Source organism: Podarcis liolepis (assembly GCF_965112155.1).
Source record: "Podarcis liolepis genome assembly, chromosome: 4".
In the NCBI taxonomy this organism is placed as follows: domain Eukaryota; kingdom Metazoa; phylum Chordata; class Lepidosauria; order Squamata; family Lacertidae; genus Podarcis; species Podarcis liolepis.
Window position 1 is genome coordinate 42,124,510 of NC_139558.1, and position 25,385 is coordinate 42,149,894.

Genomic DNA, 25,385 nt, shown 5'->3' on the forward strand with positions numbered 1-25,385 from the left:
ATTAATTATTAATTATTAGTTTAAATAAACTAATTATTTTGTTAAATTTGTATACTGCCCTTCATGAAGATCTCAGGGTGGGTGGCAACATAGAAATACAAAATGGGAACACAAAATACATAATAAAACAAAACAAAGCAATAACACTCTCCCCAACACATTTGGAAGGATATAGAGTTTTAATTAGCCAAAGGCCTGGTTAAAGAGGAATGTTGTCTTCTGGTGACTAAAAATGTATGATGGACCTACATGGGGGTTTGTTCCATCTTGCCTGCCATTCCTGTTCCTCTAGTTTCAAACTCAGTTCTTGCTCCCACGTTATTTTAAGACCTTTTGTACCATTCACTTCTGATTTCAATAAACCACGGTACAGTATTGAAATTAATCTCTTAGTATTACCACTTGAGTGCTTCATAAAACCTTCAGACTCTGAAAGTTTATGTGTTGCCACGTCTCTTAACACCTTTTGAATGGAAAAAGGAGAGTTCTCTACCTCCACAGTAGACTTGGCACTTGTATCTTTCTAGTTTTTCTTTAGTTTATCCTCTGAGATGCAAACATTGTCTATGTAAAAATCATAATACATTTCCTTAGCCCTAGTATAATAATAGTTTTTAAGAATATGCTTTCGTACTAGCATTGATGGAGTACTTGTAATGCTATATGAATAGAGGATTGATAGTGGTAGACTTTCCTTGGTGTCAAAATTTTAATGAATCTCTTTCCATACAAGGAGGCTTTTTGTTTTGTTTTTTAAAGTTAGTTTTACCAACTTTCCTTTTTAACTTTTAGAAAATGAAGAGGTCAAAGAAACTACTTTACGAGAACTTAAAATGCTCCGTACTTTGAAACAGGAAAACATAGTCGAGCTGAAAGAAGCTTTCAGAAGAAGAGGAAAACTGTATTTGGTGTTTGAATATGTAGAAAAAGTAAGTTAAAAAAAAAATTAGTTCGGGTGTTTGTTCCTAAACCTGAAACTAAAAAAAGAAGTTATTTTTATCCATCAAAAATTGTTATAGTTTTTATTCTTGCAGAAATAATATTATGAACAGCTCCTACTTGCTTGATTACATTATTCCACAAAAGTAGATCCATCTCTAGCGAGAAGATAGCAAAATCAGTTAGGACTAGGAGGATTTAAAGTTGGACATGTGGGCTTGCAGGAAATAACCAAATTATTAGTGCATTCTTGAACAATAAATGAAGATATTCTTTTCTGACCAAGTAATTCTTAAATTAAGCCACTATTCAAATGTGGCAAAACTTCTTTTTTCCGATCCTAACTAGTAGCTACTTCTACATTCAGTTATTTTTCTAGGAAATGTTTGTTTCTTAACCTGTAGTTTCACCACCTATAGATAAGATGTGTTTTGCAAGAACAGCTAATATACAGGGTGAGTCTTTTAAAAGAGGATACTCTGTATCCACGGGGCCTCTTTTAAAGGACTCACCCTGTATTTTTACTGTCTGTTGGAGACTAATCTTACCTATTTGACGTAACCAATGACAGACAATAGATATTAATTGACAGACACTTCCAGCATCTTGTAAGCCTTTCAGTAAGGAAAACTAGAAACCTCTGAGTAAAGTCTGGAGAACACAAGTTTGTAATATAAAATATAATTTGACTAAATGGTGAATACCTAATAAATCCATATCCAAAATCCTTCATAGGTTATTAACTAATTATTAATCATCTAGAGAGAAAGGGACCACTTTCTGTTTGACTTTATCCTGCGCTCATTCCGTAGTCCAAGGCTCACCCCTGATCACACCATGGGTCCAATCCTGGCGACCAAATAATACTCCATGGATGATTAATGTAATAGTACTTACTTCAAAGTAAGCATGCATGGGATCACAACTTTAACATGTGTATGGTTTTTACCGTTAACCAGAGCTGGTAACAAATTGTGATATGGGATATGATTTATAAAGTTACCCCAAGCAGTTTGCTAATTAAAAACAAGAGTAAAACCATGCACAGCAATTTGAAGCAAATATAAACAAGAGGAGGAACTAAAAACCCATTATCTACACAATTGCTTTCAAAAACCTGTTTAAGCAGACATAACAATGGAACAAAATAAAACTCTGTACTCTCTATAGAAAGCTGTGCAAAAGCACCTGCAGCCAGGTATAGGCAAACTCGGCCCTCCAACTCACATCATCCCTAGCTAACAGGACCAGTAGTCAGGGATGATGGGAGTTGTAGTCCCAAAACATCTGGAGTGCCGAGTTTGCCTAAGCCTGACTTCCAGCCGTTGCTTCAACCTCACCATTGATTTTGTTCCTGGATGGTCAGCTAGTGATCAGAATTACTTTTGCACAGCTTGGGCTGGTGTGCCAGCAGTACACTTCAATGGAAAAAGTAGATCTGGTCGCTATATGTGTCTTGATTACATTCTGACTGTTGCATTGTGATACACTTTATGTAAGGCCGTCTCTGAAAATTGTAGCTGGTACAGAATACCAGTCTTTTCAGACCCAGCTTTAGAGAAGTTTCTGCTTTGTTCTGCCGTACTGTAAATTTGTCCTTTTATACTATTTGTCTTTGTTTTAAGTTACAAGTAGCTTAAACACTATTGCAAGTATTCTTGTTAAGTTTTGTGAAAGCAGAACCGATTTCTGTCGTCTTGTATCAGAACCAGAAGTCTTAACTAACTGCCATATTCTGGATTATTGTAAAAATTGAACGTGTGTAGACTTTTCTCTGAAATGAAGTTAGATTAATATATCTGTAATATTAATAAGTCATGATGTTGTTGCATAATTAGTTTTTTAAAACTTTGCATTTATGGTAGTAATCTAGATTAACTTTTTTTAGCCTCTAATATAATTATGCTTTCACTCGTAGAATATGCTTGAATTGCTAGAAGAAATGCCAAATGGAGTTACACCTGAAAAAGTAAAAAGCTATATTTATCAACTAATAAAAGCAATTCATTGGTGTCATAAAAATGATATTGTTCATAGAGGTGAGTATATCAGAAATAAGAACACGTGTCAACAAACTTAGCTTTCCTCTAATGCATATTTTTGCCTCTCCTTACCTTGTGAACCTCATTACCCTGGCCTTGGACACTGAGATTAGGACCCATCTTATTTTCTGGGACTGTATCCCCCCCCCCCCGTATGCCCCAAAATATGTAACAGCGAGTCTCCCAACCCTCTAGAGCAGATTTTGCCAGTGCATAAATGACTGCAGGGAAGGGCGGGGGAGGAAGGTCTGTTGCAAAGTCTGTTGCATGAGCAGGCCAGCAGTATTTGATACAACCCCAAAAGTAGAATTTGTTAACATTTATTTTTCTGTATTTCAAATAAATAGTGTGAAAAATAACTAATAAATCAATTAATAATGCAGAACTAGTGAAATGCTATGATGCTAATTTTTTCCTACACATTTAATATTTCAGATATCAAGCCAGAGAATCTCTTAATAAGCCACAATGATATTTTGAAATTGTGTGACTTTGGTAAGGATTTTCATTTTTTTAAGCACACTCTTATTTTAAAAGGGTGTCTTGTTTTTATGTTATGTATATTATGACTTTAAATTTGTAATTTGAACTGTTTGTTTTGCTTCATCTGAAAAACTTTTCTTTTTAACATGTTTTGTAGGATAATTAGTTTCTACAATAAAAACAAAAATGTTTTCTCTTTTGCTAGTAATAAATAGTCCAGTTCTTTGAATGGTTTGCCAGTTAGCATTTCAGTGCAAAAACAGATGCATATAGACTCATACGCACACATCCATTCACCCCACAGTAAAAGTTGGGGCATAAATGGCAGAAATTGTAGCTCCACCTGACTGGGACTCGACACCATTGAATTAAAGGAATTCTGAATATACATAGGATTGTGGCCTAATTTTGTTGTGCTGATACAGGAGAATTACTTGAGCTGCCCTGAAATGCCTAAGTGTGTGAAGATATAAGGTGGAATTCAACATCCAGCTATGGCGTTCTATCTAGTATTCAGAGACATAGTGTATATGATCTTGAAGGTAGTAGGTACCATCCATGACTAATAGCCATTGGCAGCTTTAGTCTCCATGAATTGGTCTAATTATCTTTGAGAGCCATCTCCACCGCCTATGGAAGTGAGTTCCATAGTTAAACTACCCACTGTATAAAGTACTTCCCTTTCTCTGTCCTGCAAATCCCACCATCCATTGGATGTTCCTGTGTTTTTAGTACAATGGTACCTCGGGTTAAAAACACTTTGGATTATAGACTCCGCTAACCTGGAAGTAGTACCCCGGATTAAGAACTTTACCTCAGGATGAGAACAGAAATCACACGACAGCGGCACAGCAGCAGCGGGAGGCCCCATTAGCTAAAGTGGTACCTCAGGTTAAGAACTGTTTCAGGTTAAGAACGGGCCTCCAGAACGAATTAAGTTTGTAACCAGAGGTACCACTGTATTATGAGAGAGAGAAAGAGAAACTGTTCTTTACCCACCACGCATGATCTTATATACCTCCACTATGCTCCCCTTAATTGACTTTTCGTAAACTAAAAAGCCCCAAATGTTGTAACTTTCCCTCACAGGGGAGTTACCTCAGACACGAAACATTTTGGTTGCTATTTTGAGAGCTCTGTCATATAAGTAATCCTGGAACAGCTACAATAGCCAATAATTGTGGTATTCTTAGCCAAAATACTCGTCAGTATTCTATTCATCATCAGACTCAGGATCTGAAGCATTGAATTTGAAAGCAAAATATATCAGTGTTTTTGAGCTTTTAGAACATTAAGGCTGTAATCCTGTACCTGAGAATAAGCTTGGTTGATAACAGTGAGACTTACTTCAGAGTAGACTTGTATAGGACCGTGCTGTTGTAAGTCTGTGTTTCTTAGCTTCTTTTATAGAAGCGGTTTTCATTCTGTGATTCAGGAACACACACACACACACACACACCCAAATTCGTTGGAAATTTACCAGTTTCACAGTAAAAAGGACAGATAGGCTTTTCTGAAAGATTCCTTACAGATATTTTTTTTTTGCGTGTGGGAAAGGTTTTCTTTTTCCACTTAGTTTCTTACTATTATTTAAGAAAGAGTCCAAAGCTAACACATAAGTGCTTTTTAGAAGTGTTTGTCTGCTATGCCTTTAATATGCTGTGCTTTGTACTTATACAATGTGCAGTAGCTGCTTAGACATGTATTGTGCAGGTGCGATTTCTTGCTAGTAAAAATGTTGAGAGAAGAGTACTAAGCATAGACTAATTGTGACAGATGCACTTGGCTATTATACTATGGTGTTTCATGCTCTAGTACATCTGCTCTGTTTTGAGACTGTTTCCCTCCCACAAGATTAGGCTTACTCATTTGGGCAGTTATGTAGAAGTATGCAGGGTTTTACTTAGACTACTGAAATATCAAATGTGTTTGCAAATGGATAAGTATCAAATAGTTCAGTTGGAAATCCGTATCAGAGAAGTGGCCTCTAGCCCCATCCATAAACAAGAATTCATGGTAAGAGTGCCCATGTTCTACAGCAGAAGCATATTAGGGCTAAAACTCACTATTCTGTAGGTTTGGCTTTTAAGAGAAGCAGCTCCTTTCCTAGGCAGTAGTGATATACTTGTTACCAGCAGTAGAATCCTGATAGAACGAACATTCGTGTTCCTACTTAACTGGATGACCCACTTCATACATTCCATAGAAGCAACAAGAAATAAGAGCCAAATGACTTTAGCTTCCTTTCCCCACACTTCCAGGTCTGTGACGAACGCAAGAGATGCATACTTGAATCCCAGTTTGCTGCCTCTCCCCTTCCACAGAAGGCCTGGAAAGGAGGCGGGGCGTGAACTACTAATTATATTTCTGTTTATGCTGCTTCTGGGTTAGCATACAAATGCCTTCTCTGTGGATCTGTTTTTCTGCCACTTAATGTTACATTACTCTTCGTGGAATAACCTACAGGACTTGACTTAACTGGAAAAAGAAGATCCTTTTGCACAAAAATTTGAAGACTGCTAATGTTGAATAACTAGTGGCAAGGTGGCTTTTGTGTGGAATGCAGTAAAACTGACATGCAAATAGCTCATAAATTTCTTTAAAAAGAGCATTTAACTTAAATTGCTAAAATTTTCCTTTTCTGTTTTTGTGTTTCATTTTCTTTGTGGTTTGTGTTATTACGGTGGAAAATTTAATAAAAAATTATTAAAATAAAATAAAATGCTAAAATAAAATGCTAAAATAAAATGCTAAAATAAATGTATATTCACATTCAAGTCATTTTCAAATTACCCTGATACAGGCTTTGCACGGAATTTATCAGAAGGGAGCAATGCTAACTACACAGAATATGTGGCCACCAGGTGGTATCGTTCACCTGAACTCTTGCTTGGGTAAGTAATCTGTCTGTAGGTAGTGTACCATTTTGCAAATCTTATCCACTAACTAGCATTTGGTTGCTAAAGTTTTAACCTTCAATAAGGAGCATATTTAATTATTATTTTCGTTGCTTATTTCCATTGGCTAGTTTCATAATCAGCACTAAATTGAAGCCTAATTTAGTCATTTCATCGTTCTAAAAAAAAAAAAAAGCAAAAATGTTTTTATAGGATTGGATTCTAATGAAATCTGTTAGCCTTACATGTTTTGGGCCACAGATGGTCAACTTCTGCAGCAACTAGACTGTATATTTTGGCATCCGTTTGGAGCCCATTCATTTGAGCATTCCATAGAGCCCAGGAATGTGTGTGTGAAGAGCCCTGCCCAGCAGATATTCATGTGGCCTCCTGGTAGTCAAGCTTCTGATACCTTTGATTTATAGATTCGAAAACTGGGTCAGTTTTTCTCTCACTTTCTTGGTTTTTCTTTTATATACACATTCTCCAAGCATCTGGTCAGTTTGTGTGTCTTATTTCCTTACATGTTACCACATTATGTTCCAATTACCAGCATCTGAACTTCCTGCATGCCTTATCCTCTTCCATTCTGGTCAGCGCTGTGAGAGTCACTATGAGACTGTCATTCACCATATGCAGTATTGTAGCTCAACCCTGGGGATTGTTCTGCCCCTCCCCATATTCTATTGTCTCTTACCTCTTGTCATTTCTTCAAGTCTTGGTCCATCTTAGATCTGACTTTAAATGTGTCTCTGCATTTTATTTATTTATTTCATGAAATTTATACACTGCTTTGATTGTAAAAACAAACAAACAAACAAACCTCAAAATGGTTTACAAAAAGATAAAACACTAAAATCAAGGGGAAAAAATCACAACCATACAAAAATTAAAATACTAAAAGAAATTAAAATGATCTCAACTCAGTTCAGCTAGCTGCTGCTGTGAAAGGTAAATTTAACCCCTTTCTACCTTGCTGCACTCCTGAAGAAAATCTCTTCTCTGAAGTTGCCATTTCCATCAGGGAAGAAATTTCGCATTGGTGCCATTGTGGGTTTTCCCCTCTAAGCTTTCAAATGGGGATTTTCCTCAGGGCCACAGCAGAGGAGGAAATCGTCCTTTGATACCTGCAATCCCATTGTTCCCATTTTTATTTGCACATAAAAAGACATGTTAAATTGAAAGGTGCATTTAACATCAGCCTGCGTTTCTGCTTAAAGGCTGTTCAACTCAAGAAAAAATGGTCTGGGCAATAATTATTGTGAAGTGGATGAGTGGGGCCCATAAAATCCCATTCCCCCCCAAAATTAAAATTTCTGGGTAAGGTAATGCAGCTCTTGAATAAATTTTAAATTCATTTGAATACAATTTAAATGACACATATAGTATACGTATGCAGCAGTGTATATTAAGATACATCAAATTTCACTATTTCTTGAGTTATGTGCTTCCAAAGTGTGACTTTATTTTAATATGGATAAAGAAATAATTTTAGATGCTCCAGGTATAGCCCACACATCTTTCTTTCTTTGTGGTTATGATTATAATTAATATGGGTCATTTTTTGCACTTTAGCTGTTTTATATATATTTTTCTGAGTGTTGAAAACATTAGAGTTTTGAATTCCTTATATGCTACAGTGCCATTTTAATAAGCCTGAAAGAGAGCAGGGAAACCTGACAAATAGCTAATTATACTACCAAATATTTTATGACTTTTTCCCATGGTAATAACCTATAATTTCCCTTGACTTACAAGAATTGTAAAGCTTTTACTAGCATGACTATGAAGAGCTTCCTCTCTCTTACATTCCTGTTCATTCTTAAGATAATTTGTATTTTAATTATTTTTAAATAGCTTTCATGGTTGCATTTTAGTTGTATTTGTTTTGTGAGTTCACAGTATTATTGAAAACCTTCGTTACTCTGTAGTAATATAAACTTAATAATAAGAGATAGCTTATTCCACTGCTGTTTGAATTGGACATCTGTGCAGATATTATCCTTAGAGGGGTGTTATCGGGAGTTGCTTGCTGTAGCTTCAATTTTAACATTTCTATCAGCAGGAGTAACTTCTTGGCTTTGGTGCATCTTTTGATGCGCTTTGGAGACTGTATTGGGGATAGCAGAGCAAACCAAGACTAGTCCTGATTTGGCCTTTATACGCCAATATTTATGTATGGTAAATGTGAAGAAAGCAACTGAAAATAAACTTTCAGCATCAGGGGGCTAGTGTACTGCAGTATAAGGGGAAAGAGGTATACCCATCAACTGTTGCTGTAAATTTGGGATTTATTTTTTGCAAGGGAAAAGAGAGTGGTTATTTTTAAATGTTTTTTTTCCCATTGAAGTAGAAAGCAGCAGTTACTTGTAGTTGGTTAGAAGGACAGAGGGACGACCAAGGTCAGAGAAACATGAAGAACACTGTTGACTTTTCAAAAACATAATGTGAAAGTAATATACCGTATTTTTCGCCCTATAAGACGCACTTTTTCCCCTCCAAAAAGCCTCGCGCTCTTTAAAGGGGCTCCGTGGCTTCTGCTGGCTTTTCTACGGGGGGGGGGGGGGGAAATTCCCCCATCTCCTAGAAAAGCCCGCAGGAGCCACGCACCCTTTAAAGAGTGCGCCGCTCTTGGGGGCTTTTCCCTGAGGAGGGAGAAGGGACTGACTGGCCGTTTCAGTCCCTTCTCCCTCCTGGTCGAAAAGCCTGCAGGAGTCACGCGGGGCTCCTGTGGGCTTTTGCGGGAGGTGGGGGAATTCCGCCACCTCCCGCAAAAGCAGGGAGAAGGTCTTGGAGTAGCGCACAGGCTGCGTGCAGCCTGTCCACTGCTCCCAGAACTGTGGGGGGGGGGGAATCATATTTTTTCCCTTGATTTCCCCCCCTGGAAACTAGGTGCGTCCTATGGGCCGGTGCGTCCTATAGGGCAAAAAATTACAGGTAGCAATAATAGTTACAGGTAGCAATAATAGTTACAGACAGCCATGCCTTAAAACAAAGTCATTCCAAGCACAGAGGAAACACTGGCCATGGATTGTTATATACCAGATTTTCACCTTTTGAAATATAGCAACCCTATTAATGTAAGCTCCTGCCAGGTAATCACATAGTTTGCTCAGATAAAACTCAAGTATTTTGTCTCTTGGCTGATTCTCATTTATGAGATCTACATACTGTTTGCAATTCTGGCAGCAGCAAATTGAACATATGCACATGCATATTCAGTTTAAACATGAGTCTCTTTTGTATCATTTAAACAATATTTGCTAGGAAGACATTCTGGGCATTCAGGTTTTTATTGTGTGGAATGTACCCATGAAAGTACATTATGCTTTGGTCTTGCTTGCAAGCTTCCCATGCGCATCTAGTTGACCACTGTGAGAACAGAATGCTGAACTAGATGGACGAGTGGCCTGATTCAGCAAGGCTGTTATTATGTTCTTATTACCCAATGTTTTTTTTTCTGGGGGTACACAGGGGTATGCATACCCCTAAACATTTTGGGAATCTTTGTACTTTTGTTCATTTACTGTATTTATTTCCCCCGATTTGAACTATAAAATGGTGATTTTCTTGAGTCAAAATGAGAGTACCCCTAAACATTTTTTTTTTTTTAAAGAAAAAAGCCCAGTTATTACCCATGGAAAAAGGAAGGAGAGACCAGAAAGGCTTTCCTCAACCACCTCGATTCTCCTAAAAACACCATCTTACTTTATCCTAAAAACACTATCTTACTTTCTGGATATGTAAGGCTTGATGCAGCACCTTTCTGCTAAGTTTGCTGCTTATGGTTAAGAAACTGGAAGTATAGAGTAGGAATAAATGGACAGTTCTCCCAATGTATGAATGTAGAAAGTAGAGTCCCGCAAGGATCAGTTATGGGACCTGTGCTTTTTAACTTGTTCATTAGGAGTGCGTTGTGAAGTTTGGTGACGATACCAAATTGCTTGAGGTAGTTAAAACGAAAAGATTGTGAGAAGCGCCAGAAGAATATCTCCAAACTGGGAGATTGGAAATAAATGAATGGGAGATAAGATGAAAAATGCAATCTGGTGTGAGTTTGTGGATTGAAACAAAAAAAACCAAATCTCACATATATGCTAATGAAGTCTGACTTGACAGAGACTGGCTAAAAAATGGACCTTCGAGTCATTGTTGATGAAGATACCGCTTCTGCGGTAGTAACAACAGCTGTGGCACCCTTCTTGGAGGCCAGATCTGCTGCCTCCTTAGCAGCAGCACCCCAAGCCACATCTACAGAGGCCTTTTGGTAAATAGGAGGCACTGCTGGTCTCCTCCCAGCCTTGTTCCCAATAAAGATATTTCTTTTCCCCTTGTTCCTGATGTGTTCCTGATGCAGATCTTCACTCACCCCTTCTTCTTTGGCGGGGGTTGTGTGTGTGCTATTTTGTGGTTAGCCTCAGGTGCCAAAATGCCTTTGCCTGCCTGGCCCGGATGCCTCTGAATACAGTCATACCTCGGGATGAATACGCTTCAGGTTGAGCGTTTTCGGGTTGTGCTCCATGGCGACCCGGAAGTAATGGAACACGTTACTTCCGGGTTTCACCGCTCGCGCATGCACAGATGCTCAAAATGACGTCATGTGCATGCGCGGAAGTGGCGTTCGCATCCAGAGGTACCACTGTACTCATGGCTGGGAATCATAAATTGGGAGAATGCTGTTGCACTCTGGTCCTGCTAGCAGGCTTCTCAAAGACACCTGATTGGCCACTGTGGAGACAGAATGCTGGGCGAGATGGGTCTTTGGTCTAATAAACTAGGGTTCTTAAAAGGAAATGTTAGATTTTTTAAAACAAATTTTAATTTTTAATACATTTTTGAAGAGTTTATTGCTGTTTGAAATATCATTATTGGGTTCTTTTAGCTTAATTAATGGAATAGATGTGACTAACATCCTGACCTACATGTTCAGTGTACCAAAGACATTTTGTTCAGTTCAGTTGTAAGATCAACAAGAGCATTAGTAATTCTGATTTGGGGGGGGGGGGATATTTTTTTGAGTGAATTCCTATAAAAAGGCTGGCAGGTTTTGTCAAATTCAAAACCAGTTTTTCAGTGGAAGCATGTATAATTACTATATTTTCCTCTGTATATTACCTTAACTATTGGTGCTCTAAGGAAAAGCCATCTATTGCAGCGAAAGGTGGAGGAGTGAGCGACCCCTGATACTGAATTTCTTTCTAGATACAATACAGGGGGAAACATTAAAACATTGATTTGTTAAATTTAATATGTGTATTAGTGTGCAAAGCAGCAATAACTTCCATGTGTTTTCTTTTCAGAGCCCCATATGGCAAGTCTGTAGATATGTGGTCAGTAGGCTGTATTCTTGGGGAACTTAGTGACGGACAGCCCTTGTTTCCTGGCGAAAGTGAAATTGACCAACTTTTTACAATTCAGAAGGTGCTAGGACCACTCCCTGCAGAGCAAATGAAGCTTTTCTACAGCAATCCCCGTTTCCATGGGCTGCGGGTAATGCTTAAATTAAGTTTTTCATCCATGTTTCCAGGTGGTGAATTGTTTGGACAATATGTGTGTACCAAAATAATCACCCTGTTCAATAAATATTTTTGTAATGAGGTAGATATTTATAAATGTGTTTCCATTTCTGTTTTTCACTACTAACGCAAGTGTGTAATTATGATTCATTAACATAGGTCCCTATACACAAGGTCTAGTCGGTGGTGGGGGAAGAGAGATTTCCTAGTATTCTGTTCACAGCAAATTTGAAAATTACAGATTGGAAGGATAAATAGTCCATACTATATAGTGAATTAAATATGTATATTTCACAGATAAAATATGTATGTTTCACATTTAAAATAATTAATTTAAGATAAATAAATGATATTTCTTTTTTTTTAAAAAAATGGATAAATATTGTTTGTTCTACACTGTGTAAGAGTTTCCAGAAGTGTCAACACAGCAAGTCAAAACAAATTTTAACCTGTTAGCCTCTGTTAACCAGATTAGGAAGAACATAACTTTTGAGCAGGACAGGTGGCATTGGCAAAAGTCAACTTACCAAGGGTAATTCTGGAGATTAATAACAAGAGATGGCAGCATAAGCAGTGTTTATCTTTGGCTGGGGGCAATCACTCCTTTATAAAAAGCCCATTATATTTATGATGTTTAGGGAAGTTTTTAATGTTTGACATTTTATTGTGCTCTGTTGGGAGCCGCCCAGAGTGGAAACCCAGCCAGATGTGCAGAGTATAAAAAATAAATTGTTATTATTATTAATTTATATTTGATGCAGCTTATTTTACCATCTTCCATATAATAAAAAGTTCCATCCTCAGAAAGATTTTATCTGGACAGCCAGAAGAGCCCATCTGTTGGGGAAATCTTTTAAGATATTCTAAGACTTCACTGCATATTTAAAACATTAAAATAATCTGCAGTAGCATAGCAACTTGGGTCTGCTCTGAGTATGACTAATGTTGAACATCACCCTCTTAGTTAGGCAACTTGTAAAATTAATTGCAATTAAGCAGATACTAAGTTACAGTAGTTCCTGTAATTTAAATGAAGAGTGCAGTAAGAGATCAAGCTCTTCACCCTTTGAAGTTTTGTGAAACCCTGCTATTTGAGATATATGATGACTCCCTTTCCAGTATGTCTTCTTACAACAGCTCTCCTTCAGTTTTTAACATTATTAATCAAGGGAGACAAGCAGTCTGGAATGTTGTATGCTAGTGCTGAAAAGTTATGTAATTAAAGCTATACTTAGGAAGAACTCTCACTATTAAGCTCTCAAACCATTTATATGACCTACTTTTGGATCTAGGATATTGTATATGCAAGACATCTTCCAGAGCAAGAAAATTAGCAGTTTGTAAACTCTGGTGGATCAAACAGAACCAAATATAATATTTGCTAGGAGCTGCCCCTCCCCCCGCTTGCATTGCTCCCCACCCCTGCCCTCCTCCCTACCCCTCACCTAAGCCCCCATCCCCTCACTGCTCCTTCAGCACCCCCAACCAACCCCCACATCGCCTTTGAATTTCTACTCCCACCTACCCGCTGCCCCACCTACTCCCTCACCCTGCCTACCTTCTACACCGCCACCTTGCTGCCAGCGTCCATCCCCTAAGAGCTCCCCCCTCTGAATCCCCTCACAGCTCACTCCAGTCCCAAGATCCCACTTCCGCCACTTCTTACAGAGGAGAGGTCAATCAAACAAACAAACAAACAAACAGGAGAAGGTGTTTCACCTCATGCCACCACCAACAGAAGGAAGCATATATTTAATATTGCACACTTCCTTCTGGTAGCGACGGTCGAAGGGGAGAAGGACTTTCCTTGGCAGCGGCGGCCGTGACAATAACAAGGAGCAAATGAAGGCCTTCTTGGGCTGCCTGCTGATTCACTCTTCTGGACCACCTACTCGGGATCACTTGCTCAGCTGGGCCACCTGTTCACTCAGACCCCGGACTTCCTTTGCCCTCTTGTGCATGCCTTTTAGTGAGCGGGCACACAGGTGGCAATGACAGCGATAACAACGCCTGCCTGAACTTCCAGTTGGCCCACTTATTTGCCTCCTCTGCTGGCTTGCTCACTTTCACGTCCCACTGTTGTCATGCTGCAATTCACTTGGCCGCCTAGTGGTGGCCACACAAACTTGCAGCATGATGACTTTTTTCTTACAAAAATATTATATAGAAAGCAATGTACCTGTGGAAGCTTACCATTGACATATTGTCTTTGTTCAATTCTTGACAAACAAAAAACTGAAAATAGTGCCCTGAAACTTTACAACCTTTAGTGGAATATTTTGCCTATGTCCAAACTGCATTTTATAGCATTTTGTGGTTGACTATGTAGCTACTGTGTGATTTTTCAAGAGCCGAACGCTACACTTTGCAGAAACTTTTGCAGTTTGAGGGGAATTTTAATTGGAAAAAATAGGGGCATTAACCCATCTTTTCCTTCCCCTCCAGCACAATAGTCCTGGTCTGACTTCCTCCCTTTTCTATTCCTCCCCGACTGCACAAGTGCTATTAATCTTTTTTAAAACATAGAGTGCATTTAGTATGACCTTAATAAGGTGATTATCTTTGTGGTTTTCTAATGTGTGTGATTATTTCAAGAGGCCAATCTGTATTTAAGCTATCTATGCTATTGTATGTTATCCCAGGTATTTTAGGCAGCATATACCACAAACAGTACTTTGATGACTTATAAATGTGCCTTCCTAATGTATGGAAATTATTTTTATACAGTTTCCTGCAGTTAACCATCCACAGTCTTTGGAAAGGAGATATTTAGGAATCTTAAGTGGTGTTTTACTTGACCTTATGAAGGTAGGAGTATTGTTATTCTATGTATTATTGTTTCTATGTTCCACTGCTGTTCTGATGTTAGTAGTAAATCTGTGTGATGCTGATTTCTTTTTCAAATCAGCTTCAAATATTTGAAACGGTACCAGGGATACTTCAGGGGAATTATGCCTTTTGCTGAGTATTACTCTGTTTTTAAAAAATAGAAAATTGTATTTTTCATTCATTATTTTTGTCTGTGAAAGCAGTGTAATTCTCCTATTTACCACAATGTAGACCTCTTTTCAGGTGATACAAAAAACTGAATTTAGTCCACATTAATATAAATAATGTGTTAACACGTTAGCAATAGAGATAATGGTGTTTATTTCAGTAAATGCCTTCTCCAGCTTATTAAAATAAATGAATAACCAGAGGAACAAAATGGTTTTGTGAAACTTAAATTTTTTAGGAGCCAAATAGAAAATAAAATCTATTTCCTACCTTCTGCAGCAACCCAACTGCTTGTTATCAGGCCCAAATGTTATAGGTTCCAGTGGCTACTGGGCCCCAAGGTTATTCATGCTGAATACATCTACATCAGTTTGTAGTGTGAGTTTTTCACAATAGTTATAGCACTTAGAATCAATGTTTTAAATACAAGATAGAGGAAAAATAGGCAAATAGTTTAAAATAGTTTTCTGTTGCACAAAATACTTCTTAGAAATTGCAGTGTTTAAATATTAATTGGCCAAATACTTTTTGCTTCCAAATGGTATACAACTCAGCTTTATTACTTAAACCCGAATTTCTGTTCAAAAGAACTTACTGAAACTGGATCCAGCTGACAGATACTTAACAGAGCAGTGTCTGAACCACCCAGCATTTCAAACTCAGAGGCTCTTGGATCGTTCACCTTCACGGTCAACTAAAAGAAAACCTTACCATGGAGATAGTAACACCTTGTCCAACAGGTAAGTGCAAACCATCTCTTGCCACCGGGATATTGGGATATTGATGCCCTAGCAATTCACATGTTCACTGGATTTAATGGAAACTGTTGCCTGTTAACTGGGCACAGTGACTCATGTGAAGAGTACCTTCTGTGTTGATGACAGTTGCTGTTTCATTTGTGTCTTTGAGCCTCCTATACCTGAATCATATCAGGAGTGAACAAAGTACTCTTCATTGCTTCTTTGTTCATTTTGATTCTGTGCATCTTTTACTTTTGAAAACTTGATCTTGTGGGTTCTCCTTTAATTGTTCTAACTTACTAGGCACTTGGAACAAACAAGTTAGCCATCTCAGTGCCAACAGTCTCCAGTCCATGCTGTATGTAAGCAAATCTTAAACACCAAGTTTACTGAAGCAACTGGTGTTTAAAGGTAGAAATTAACATGTGTTTTCTCTGTGTTTTATAATATAGAACTCAAGCTAGCAAAAGTACTGCTGTACAGTCTCATCACAGATCAAACAGCAAAGATATACAGAATATAGGAGTTGGATTGCAGAGAGAAGAAGTTCTTCCATCAAATGAAAGCTTTCTAAATGGAAATATGCCTGTTGCTTCACATAGCCCAATGCTTTCAAAAAAGCCAACTAACGCTCCTGGATCTGGAAGCAAGGATCTAGCTAATAACAACATCCCACACCTCCTCAGTCCAAAAGAAGCAAAAACAAAAACTGAGTTTGATTTTAATTCGGATCCCAAAGCATCTGATGGTCCAGGTACAAAATACTTGAAGTCAAATTCCAGATCTCAGCACAACCGCCACTCATTTATGGAGAGTTCTCAGAGCAAAACTGGCACGCTGCAACCAGGCGAAAGGCATAGCCGTCACAGTTACATTGATACTATTCCTCAGTCTTCAAAGAGTCCCTCATATCGAACAAAGTCAAAAAGTCATGGGGCTCTGACAGATTCCAAATCTGTGGGTAATCTTTCCGAGGCCAGGGTTCAAGTTGCAGAACCAAACAACAGTAGGTATTTTCCATCCAGCTGCTTGGACTTGAACTCTCCTACCACACCAACACCTCCACGCCATGCTGACAACAGGACTTTGCTGAGTCCTTCTGCAAGAAATAACAGAAGTGACGGTACGCTTGAATCGCGAAGACCATCTACAAGACATTCCAAAACTATGGAGGAGCTGAAATTGCCAGATCACATGGATGGAAGCCATTCACACTCTTTATCTGCTCCCCATGAATCTTTTTCTTACGGTTTAGGTTATACAAGTCCCTTTTCTTCACAGCAGCGCCCTCATAGACATTCTATGTATGTGAGCCGGGACAGAGTGAGGACCAAGGGCTCAGAGGGTGGCTTAAGCGTAGGGCAAGGGATGGCAGCCAGAGCAAACAGCCTGCAACTATTATCTCCACAGGTGCAGCATAAGACACTCACAAGATCTGTTGGCTCCTCCCGTGAAGACTGTACAGAAGATACCAGTAGGGTTAGTTTGTATTTTGACTGTTGGAGAGACTCCTCTTCCCCATTTTGTATGTCTGTCATGAGTGAGCATATAACTAAATTGTTAAATGTAGGAATTACCCCACCCTGGGAGCGCCCACTTTGATATCCATTTAGAACTTTTACTTTATTATAAAAATAGGTGAAACCTGTTGTGTGAACAAAAATGCTTGAAATTATTTATTACATTTATACTCCAGCCTTCTTCCAAGGAGCTCAAGGTGATGTGCATTGTTCTCCGTAGCCTTCACAATCCTGAAAGTTGCATGTGTCATAAGGCTATTACTTTGTGTTGATAATAGTTTTACCCAGATTTTTGAATACATTTTTTTTAAGAATAGTTTTGAACAGTAGTTGATCTTGGGATAAGTACAGGCAGATTTTAGACATGAGAAATTCAAAGAAATTATGGGTATTTCTTCACCTTTCCTTCGAAGAGCAAACAACTAGGCTACGCCTAACATAGGTTAAAACAGCCCATGAAAACTTTGCCATATGTCAGGCATGGGGAAACTATGGCCCAACAAGGGTCCTAATTTGGCCTACAAGGCTGTTTTTCAGGTGTGGTCACAACTCCAAAGGAACAGTCGGGAAAGTTAGTGCACTCATTGTACATCTGCAAGCAAGGCTTGCATTTCAGCAGCCTTTAATTTTTTTGCCGTATACAAACTGACTAGGAAGAGCTCCACTTGAATTCAAGCCAGGGATTCAAAAGATCTTCCAAGCTGTGCCTGCAAAGGAAGAAATGAAATAATTGGGTGTGCTCTTGATTCTTTCCATTGAAGTTTAGTCACTTGATGTCATGGTGACATCAGGCGACTGACAGGTCAAAGTGGCCAATGGGGTAGGGGAGCTGAGGTACTTACTGGCCAGGTTCTGTTCCTCACTCCTGCCATTGGCACTTGTGCTTAAAGAAAGGATAGAACTTCCACAGGTTTTTAAAAATGAGAGACAAACAGCAGGGAAGAGCACTTGGAAACAGGTTCACTAGCTGATACCTTGGTATTATCTAGCAGGGATGCTCTTACATAGTCATTGGTCTGGGAGTTGCAATATGCTGGAGAGGTAGCAGGAAGAGGAGAAAACAGGAAGAAAGGGGAAGCGATGGAGTCTAGATGATGGGAGCAGTGGGGGGTTTTATGTTTTGGAAAAATTGGTCTAGCTAGAGGAAACACTACTAAAATAAAATCTTAAATCTGTAATTTTATGCGGTAAGCAGGCATAGCCAAACTCGGCCCTCCAGATGCTTTGGGACTACAATTCCCATCATTCCTAGCTAACAGGACCAGTGGTCAGGGATGATGAGAGTTGTAGTCCCAAAACATCTGGAGGGCTGAGTTTGCCTATGCCTGGGTAATAGCATTTGCTTTATCCATGTACCTTGTGATAGTTTTTGAGTGGGGGGGACTTTGAAGGTGTCTGATTTACAAAACAGCACAGGTTGCAACTACAAACCATTCAGAGGGGTGCTGTATTGACTTAAGATCCTTCAACTTGGTTAATTAGACAGTCTTTGTATGTTTAAGAAACGTATCTACTTCAGTGGGTAGAAACTGTGGGTTAGGAGTGCAAACAGTATCAGACTCCTGGAATTTTAAGTAGTTTTTCAAAATATATGCAGTTCTATGCAATTGCACTTTTAACTGGTAAACAGAGCCAGTAAATGTGAATTGGCTTCAGTATTCAGGTGTTCCCATAAAATAATACCAGAACTATAAACAGGCATTGTTGTGAATACAGGCAATGACTGTTTTAGGCACGTCTAATTGACTGTGCACGCGGGCATCACATTGACCCCCAAAATGGCTGGAAAAGAGGGCAGAACGGGCTTACACATGTTCCGCTGATGCGCACAGGGACCAGGAACAGTACCCCTGTACAGAACGGTTGTTGTTGCCTGTAGAGAATATATGATGGTCACTGTAGCAAACTGTATGGCAGTTGTTGTCATTGTCATCATCTATTTTTCAACTTTTAACCAGCCTTTTCTCTCACTTATTAGTGGAATTTGTGGAGGTGTTAATATTTGTTCTAGTTCAGGCTGTTTTTAAGACAATATGGGGGCATATTTTAGATATGGTATTCCTCTGTTACCGAGCCTCCAGGTTGGGGTGGGTTTAGTAATAAGTAATTGTGTTTTTCTTTCATTGTTGTCACCAGACTGTCCAGATTTGATTTCAGTTGCAAGAGCTCTAGGGTGGGTGCTGTGCGCTTTTTAATGAAAAAATAAAATCTATTCACTTTACAGTTCTTAACATACGGCTTTGGAACAAATATAATTTAACATAATCCTTTCGTTTTTTGTGTGGAGGCAAGTTTCATTTTAACAAATACTCATAAATGTAGAATGAGGTTATGGGCAGATTCCTTCTTGTCCTGTTACATACCAATGGAGAACAGAGCTCTTTGGCTTAACAAATTGATTGTTCTTTTATTTAGGGTGGAGCATATCATGATCAGCACACAGATGATGGAGCATCCACAAAAGAAAATAGACTTCTATATAATGATCCTGTACCTAGGAGAGTTGGTAGCTTTTACAGAGGTATTTTTATCTCATGGAATTTGATCAATATTTCTTCCATTGTTCAGATAAAAGATACTACCTATTTAACTTGAGAACTGATTTCACTCTTTCCCCAGGCAGACAAACTCAGGACAGGTGGGAGGAGCCTTCTGTCCTTTTAAAGCTAGGCAAGACTTAAAGATGAAAGTCCTTTTGTTTTAGTAGAGGTTCCTTCCCTTCTTCTACAACTTTTGCTTCTACTTGTGGGTAGATATGCAGGGTTTGGCTGCACCTTTAGACTTGTGTTCAGTTAAGTAGTCTTACAGACCGAACCTAAGCGTGTTTACTCAGAAGTAAGTACTATTGTGTTCAGGTTGCATACTCATAACATATGCATAGGACTGCAGCCTTGTGTTGCACCTTTTTGAGAGTGCAGCTTAGAAATAATACAACAGAGGTTTTTTGTATTAACTTACTGGCGACATTCAGAAATACCATCATATCTTGGTTTGCCGTTACGCACAGTTTTTCACATTTAGATAAAATTGCAAACTGTGGCTTGCAGCAAATTAGAAATGGAAACGGCTAACTTCTGCTTTCATGTGTGAAGGAGGGAAGAGTATGTATGATTACAACAGCTCCTATGAATTGGGCCTTAGTCTAGGCTCTGGACCGATGAACTTCTTTTCAGACATGACTGCAGCTACAAGAAATAATTGGTGTGATTCATCCACATTTTTGAATGCTGAAATCCCAATATCTTTAGAGGGAAAGGTCAGCCTGTCCCATTGAAATTAGTGGTATTTTAAAATACCAAACTTTCTATTCCTTCCAAATATATACTTAAATTTGAAATATTTTACTAATGGAATTTATGTATATGTGTGCAGTATTTATGAAATGGAATGGCTTTAAGCTAAAATTTAAAGTAGTCCTCTGAATTCGCTTTGGTTTCCATCTCAGTATTTAGTTTATGCCTGCTTGTAACCTATTGAATATATTTGGGTCCTGTTCATTTAGTATTGGATACAAGGGTTGCACCCTATCTCTCATTTTTCTCTGTCACTTGTATATGCATCATTGGTAGGTCAAGATATTGTACGACTTCAGCTTATCCAGATTTTTTAAAATTACTCTAAATATAGACATATGAGCAGCTCTGACAGGTTATGTTTGGATAAAAATAATTTGACCATTCAAACTCATAGGTAGTATTTGTCCAAAACCATAAATTTTGGTTTATAATTACAGAAAGGAGCCTATGTAAGCCTAACACATGCATGCTCTTTCTTCTCCAGTGTGGCTGCAAGGAGGAGACTGGAAGGTTTCACTTCCATTTTAAGTTAACCACAGTTTACCCATTATGCAGTAAATCTTAGTTATGGTTTATTGAAGCAAGCTAGCTTGGAGGAACGCAATGACTTTATTCAAAAACTGTTGCTACCCTTTGATACCGAGGGGCTTTATTCTCCCTATCCTGTGTCAGTATTGTAATACTTTCTAAGAGTGTGATATTAAATGTTGAATATCGAGACTGAAGTGCCTAAGTAATATAGGCCTGGAAATTACAGGCATGTCCATCTTAACTTTTCTAAATTGCCAACAATCACACACAGCATGGACACACATTAATAATATCCAGGAATTGACACTGTGCAAGAATCTGAAGATTCTCATTAGAGTTAAAATAGTGTAATTAAGGGACTGGTTAGACAAACAAATCTACTAAATTATTGGGATATTGAAGAAAATGATTTTAATTTCTTCAACTTGAGAAGTTTAGTTTGCTTTTTGTGGCAATATAGCAATGTCATCAACATCATAATTTATTAGTTACATTTCTCACCAAAGTGACCCAAAAATATTTACAGTGCCTTCAGATTTAGTCTAGAGGCCTGTAGTCCTTTGGAACCAAATTCTCTCTTGTATTATGCTGAGTATTTGAATAGAATACTTTGTCCAACTGTTGGTGCTTAACGTTATTACAGATAAATTGCTGTCAATTGTCCATGTAAGAACCTATGCTCTACAGTAGAAGGTGATTCTGAATTCAGTCAGAGGCCTCAGATCTTGTTGATTCAACAGAAAATTCTGCCCGTTCACACTGGCCTCCTAACCTGTCTGCTCAAATGCGAGCTTTGTGCATATGTGTTGGAACATCCCTACATGAAGTGAAATATTGTAGTAATTTTTCTTTATCCTTTTTCTTTCGGTTTTGCTCCATCTTTATGTGCACTTTCTACAAAGTCACATTTTATTGGTTCAGTGAGATTCTTTGGTGGCAAAGAGGTTGATACTTAACACACTTGAAATCCCTCCGTTCTTTTTGTTGAGCAGTGAGCAGAGGGAGGTCAATGTGTAAGGACAAACTTACTTTATGGAAGAAAAGTCACATACAAATTTTATTTGGCAGAAGTATGCATTTGTTTCAGTACTAAAGCTCAAGTACTTCCATTAGTTTTTGATTTACCTACCTTTCAACTCTTTTTGTCTTTTGTTTCCTACCCTCTTCTTTCTCTTCTCTCTACTGATGTGTCCTCCCTGTCCTCTTTGTAAGTTTCTCATTGTCTCTTGCATTGTTGTTTTGCTTGAATTGTATTCATTTGTTAAAGTTAAAGGAATAAATATCACCAACTTTTAAAAATGTAACTTCAGGGTTGTAAAAATACACAAATCCATAAATGGCATTTACGTGCTGCTATATTAGTTCTATGTTTTGTTCATACTCATTTAAATGCAATAAGTTGCTTATGCATGCTTATACATTTCTTATTATTAAGCCCTTCGTGTTTGTTACTAGTTTTATTTCATAGCTGAAATGCTTCTTTCAGAAGTAAACTTCTCTTGAAAGTTTTCAGCCGTATTTCCTAAAGACGTTTCGGCTGCTATCCTCCAATTTGCCATCCGACTTACAGGAGCAAATTGAATAAGCCGATTATGTTTTCCACATGCTAAAACCTAGTGTCTTTTCATTCATTTCTCAATTCTGATAGGATGTCATGCTTTGTAAATAATCAGCATGGTAAATAGAGACAAAAGCTGGTGAGATTCAGATGATGATGGATATATGGCAGCTTTGTATTTTTCTTTTCTTTCAATTACAGTCCCATCTCCACGCCCAGAGGGAACATTCCTAGATAATAGTGCCTCAAACAGAATACCTTCGCTACCAGCAGAAAGTAGTAGTGTAACAAGCCACTCAAAGAGACAAACTGCTTTTGATCCCTGGTAAGTTGGTGTGTTTAAGGGATGTTTTAAAACAGAACAGGTGATGGGAAAGGGTTTCACTTAACAATTTCTATTTTCTTGAACCTTTTATTGCTGCGCATTTCATTGTTATTCCTATATTATTAACATGTTTAAGTCAGACTCATGGTGAATTAATTTAGTTTCCAAAACTAAATCTTTTAAGTGAAACGTTCAAGTGTTTTTCTGAATTAGGCCTCTAGGCAAAGTAATGTTAATATAATCAGTCAACACAACAAAAATTATTGGTAGCACATGTAGGTTACACAAAACCCCTGAACAGTGGTCTGAGCTAATGTCGCCAGCTCGTACATGTGCCTAGAGTTCCTTAGCAAATGCACTGGGAACACCTGCCAGAACTCATTGTGGGTTTGGGTAAGTCTTACTCCTCACCTCTGGCCCCCAAAATTTGCTTTCCTTTTTGCACTGCTTATTTTCTATCATGAAAATCTAGATCAGAATTCAGGTGCAGCCCTATATGTTTTAGGACTTTTGAGGCCTGAGGAGATTCTTCATACCCATTCCTGTGAAAATGATGACTCCATAAGATGTAAAAAATGTAAAAAAAATTTTTTTTTTTTTTGCTAAAGTTGGCTTTCTGTTTGTTTGTTTCCCCCCTCTGTGTTAAGGAAAAGTCCTGAAAATGCTCATTCTGAGCAACTAAAGGAAAAAGAAAAGCAAGGGTTTTTCAGGGCAATAAAGAAGAAGAAAAAGAAATCTCAATCTGTAAGTAATTTCAGTTTCCTATTTTTAAAAAGTTTGTTTTTATGTCATAGTTTTATCAAGCATCAGTTTTCCTTTTCAGATGTTTACGCTTATCTGCATATAAACATTTTAGGCTGAAATCTGTAGAGCTACTTAGACTTACATAATTGGTTTATGCTGACCAGCAGAATTTCTCACTTTAGAGAGTTGACTCCAAGATGATCACAAGTTGCTTTTGAAGCTCATAATATCAAAAGCAATTTACTATGTGGGCAAGGGAAGTAGAGTGCTGTAATTCAAGAAAAATACCTAAAGCCACCCCCGCTTGGGCTCAGGAAACTAGTTTCACAGTTGTCAGCTATATAATTATTCATATCTGAAAACAAAAGTATCTGAAGGATTACTTCCGTGGAAATATTTTCTTTTGAAGTCTATAGTATGGCAAGACTAAACAAAGAATGCTAACAAGCTGAGTCTTCATCCAGACGAGGCCGAAGTACTGCTGGTCAATAGACAAACTGATCCATGAGTAGAAGTACAAAGTGTTCTGGATGGGCTTGCACTCGCTCTGAATAACCAGTTTCATAGCTTGGGAGATGCTTCTAAATATGCTCTCTGTTCTGGCTGGTTGGTGTGGAGAGGAGGGGAATGATTGGTCTTATCGTACCCACATGCATAACCTTCAATCTTATGTACACCATAATAGTATCCCAGATCATGATGATATGCTGAACAGATTAAAATGCATTTGATAAAAACAGTAAATACCAGTTAGTGCAGTATTGTTCGAACAATAAATTCTTTCAGCAGATATAATGAAGGTAGCTTAAAAGGGGGATTTCTGCATTTTTAAAAATGTTGTATGCATCTGATTTTTAGAGATTTCCAATTAATTTACAAAGAAAGGCATTTATGCAAACAGTTGAGCAATAAAATAGCTAAACTAGAATTGGAATGAGGCAGGCTAGACACAGAAAATAATTTATTGCATAAATTTTACAGGGTAATGTATTAGGAATTAACTAATTAAAAAGCATATTTTTGTATGAGAATGGGTGGTGCATCTGCATGCATGCATATGCTGTTTTAATATCAAATAATGAGTGCAGTGAAAGCATGTGGTTAGAATTCATATTCTCTGGTAAATGGTATTTAATTTACATAGAAATAAGTGGCATTAGTGTTTATAGTATTGTAATACCTGCAGCAATATAGCTGATATCTTAAATGATTATTGTATTTAGCATGTTGAATTCTCATTTGGAAACACAACTTTGAACATAGTTTGGTTGAAATTCCATTGGATTTCTTTTTTCTAACTGTTACTGTATACCAATTTAAGTCTGGATAAAATGGATAACATGTTTAATATGGCTTCATAATTGCCATGTTTTGGGTGAGCATGCTACAAGTCACACTCATGTGAATGAGCATTATCTGGTCTTGTGATATCTGCATTCTCACATTTAACCACTTTTGTTAAACTCTGCAGTCTCATGCCCATTTCCCCCATTTTCTGCCAACCCACCTTTGTTCTTGTGAGCAAGTATTATTGCATGGATACAAACCCATAATGTAGTGCAGTTAGACAAAATTAAAGCTGGGAAATGTTTCCTTGGAAATTGCTGATGTGGGTTAAAAATGAGTTGAAAGGAGAATTTAGCTTCTGTTGCATGTATCTAACATAATGGAAATATCTATAGTTAGATATTGGCAAAACTTTACCTATTGTTTCAGTAAAGGATCATAATCTGCTAAGACATTGTGACTCAACCCTAGATACTGGTCTGTGAGACAGTTTAGATCAAAGCTTCTGTT

General features: G+C 38.0%; 1 protein-coding gene across 3 annotated transcripts in view; it reads left to right on the forward strand.

Annotated features, from left to right (window-relative positions):
- Nucleotides 1–25,385, forward strand: part of CDKL5 (cyclin dependent kinase like 5) — a 64,110-nt gene that overhangs the window by 26,618 nt on the left and 12,107 nt on the right. For all 3 annotated transcript variants that reach the window (XM_083501846.1, XM_083501848.1, XM_083501847.1), the window contains exons 5-15: nucleotides 793–929; nucleotides 2,858–2,978; nucleotides 3,417–3,476; nucleotides 6,268–6,358; nucleotides 11,662–11,851; nucleotides 14,605–14,685; nucleotides 15,463–15,614; nucleotides 16,067–17,093; nucleotides 19,550–19,655; nucleotides 22,721–22,844; nucleotides 23,492–23,588. In XM_083501846.1, coding sequence (XP_083357972.1) covers nucleotides 793–929; nucleotides 2,858–2,978; nucleotides 3,417–3,476; nucleotides 6,268–6,358; nucleotides 11,662–11,851; nucleotides 14,605–14,685; nucleotides 15,463–15,614; nucleotides 16,067–17,093; nucleotides 19,550–19,655; nucleotides 22,721–22,844; nucleotides 23,492–23,588 — 2,186 coding nt within the window. The remainder of the gene's footprint in view (nucleotides 1–792; nucleotides 930–2,857; nucleotides 2,979–3,416; nucleotides 3,477–6,267; nucleotides 6,359–11,661; nucleotides 11,852–14,604; nucleotides 14,686–15,462; nucleotides 15,615–16,066; nucleotides 17,094–19,549; nucleotides 19,656–22,720; nucleotides 22,845–23,491; nucleotides 23,589–25,385) is intronic.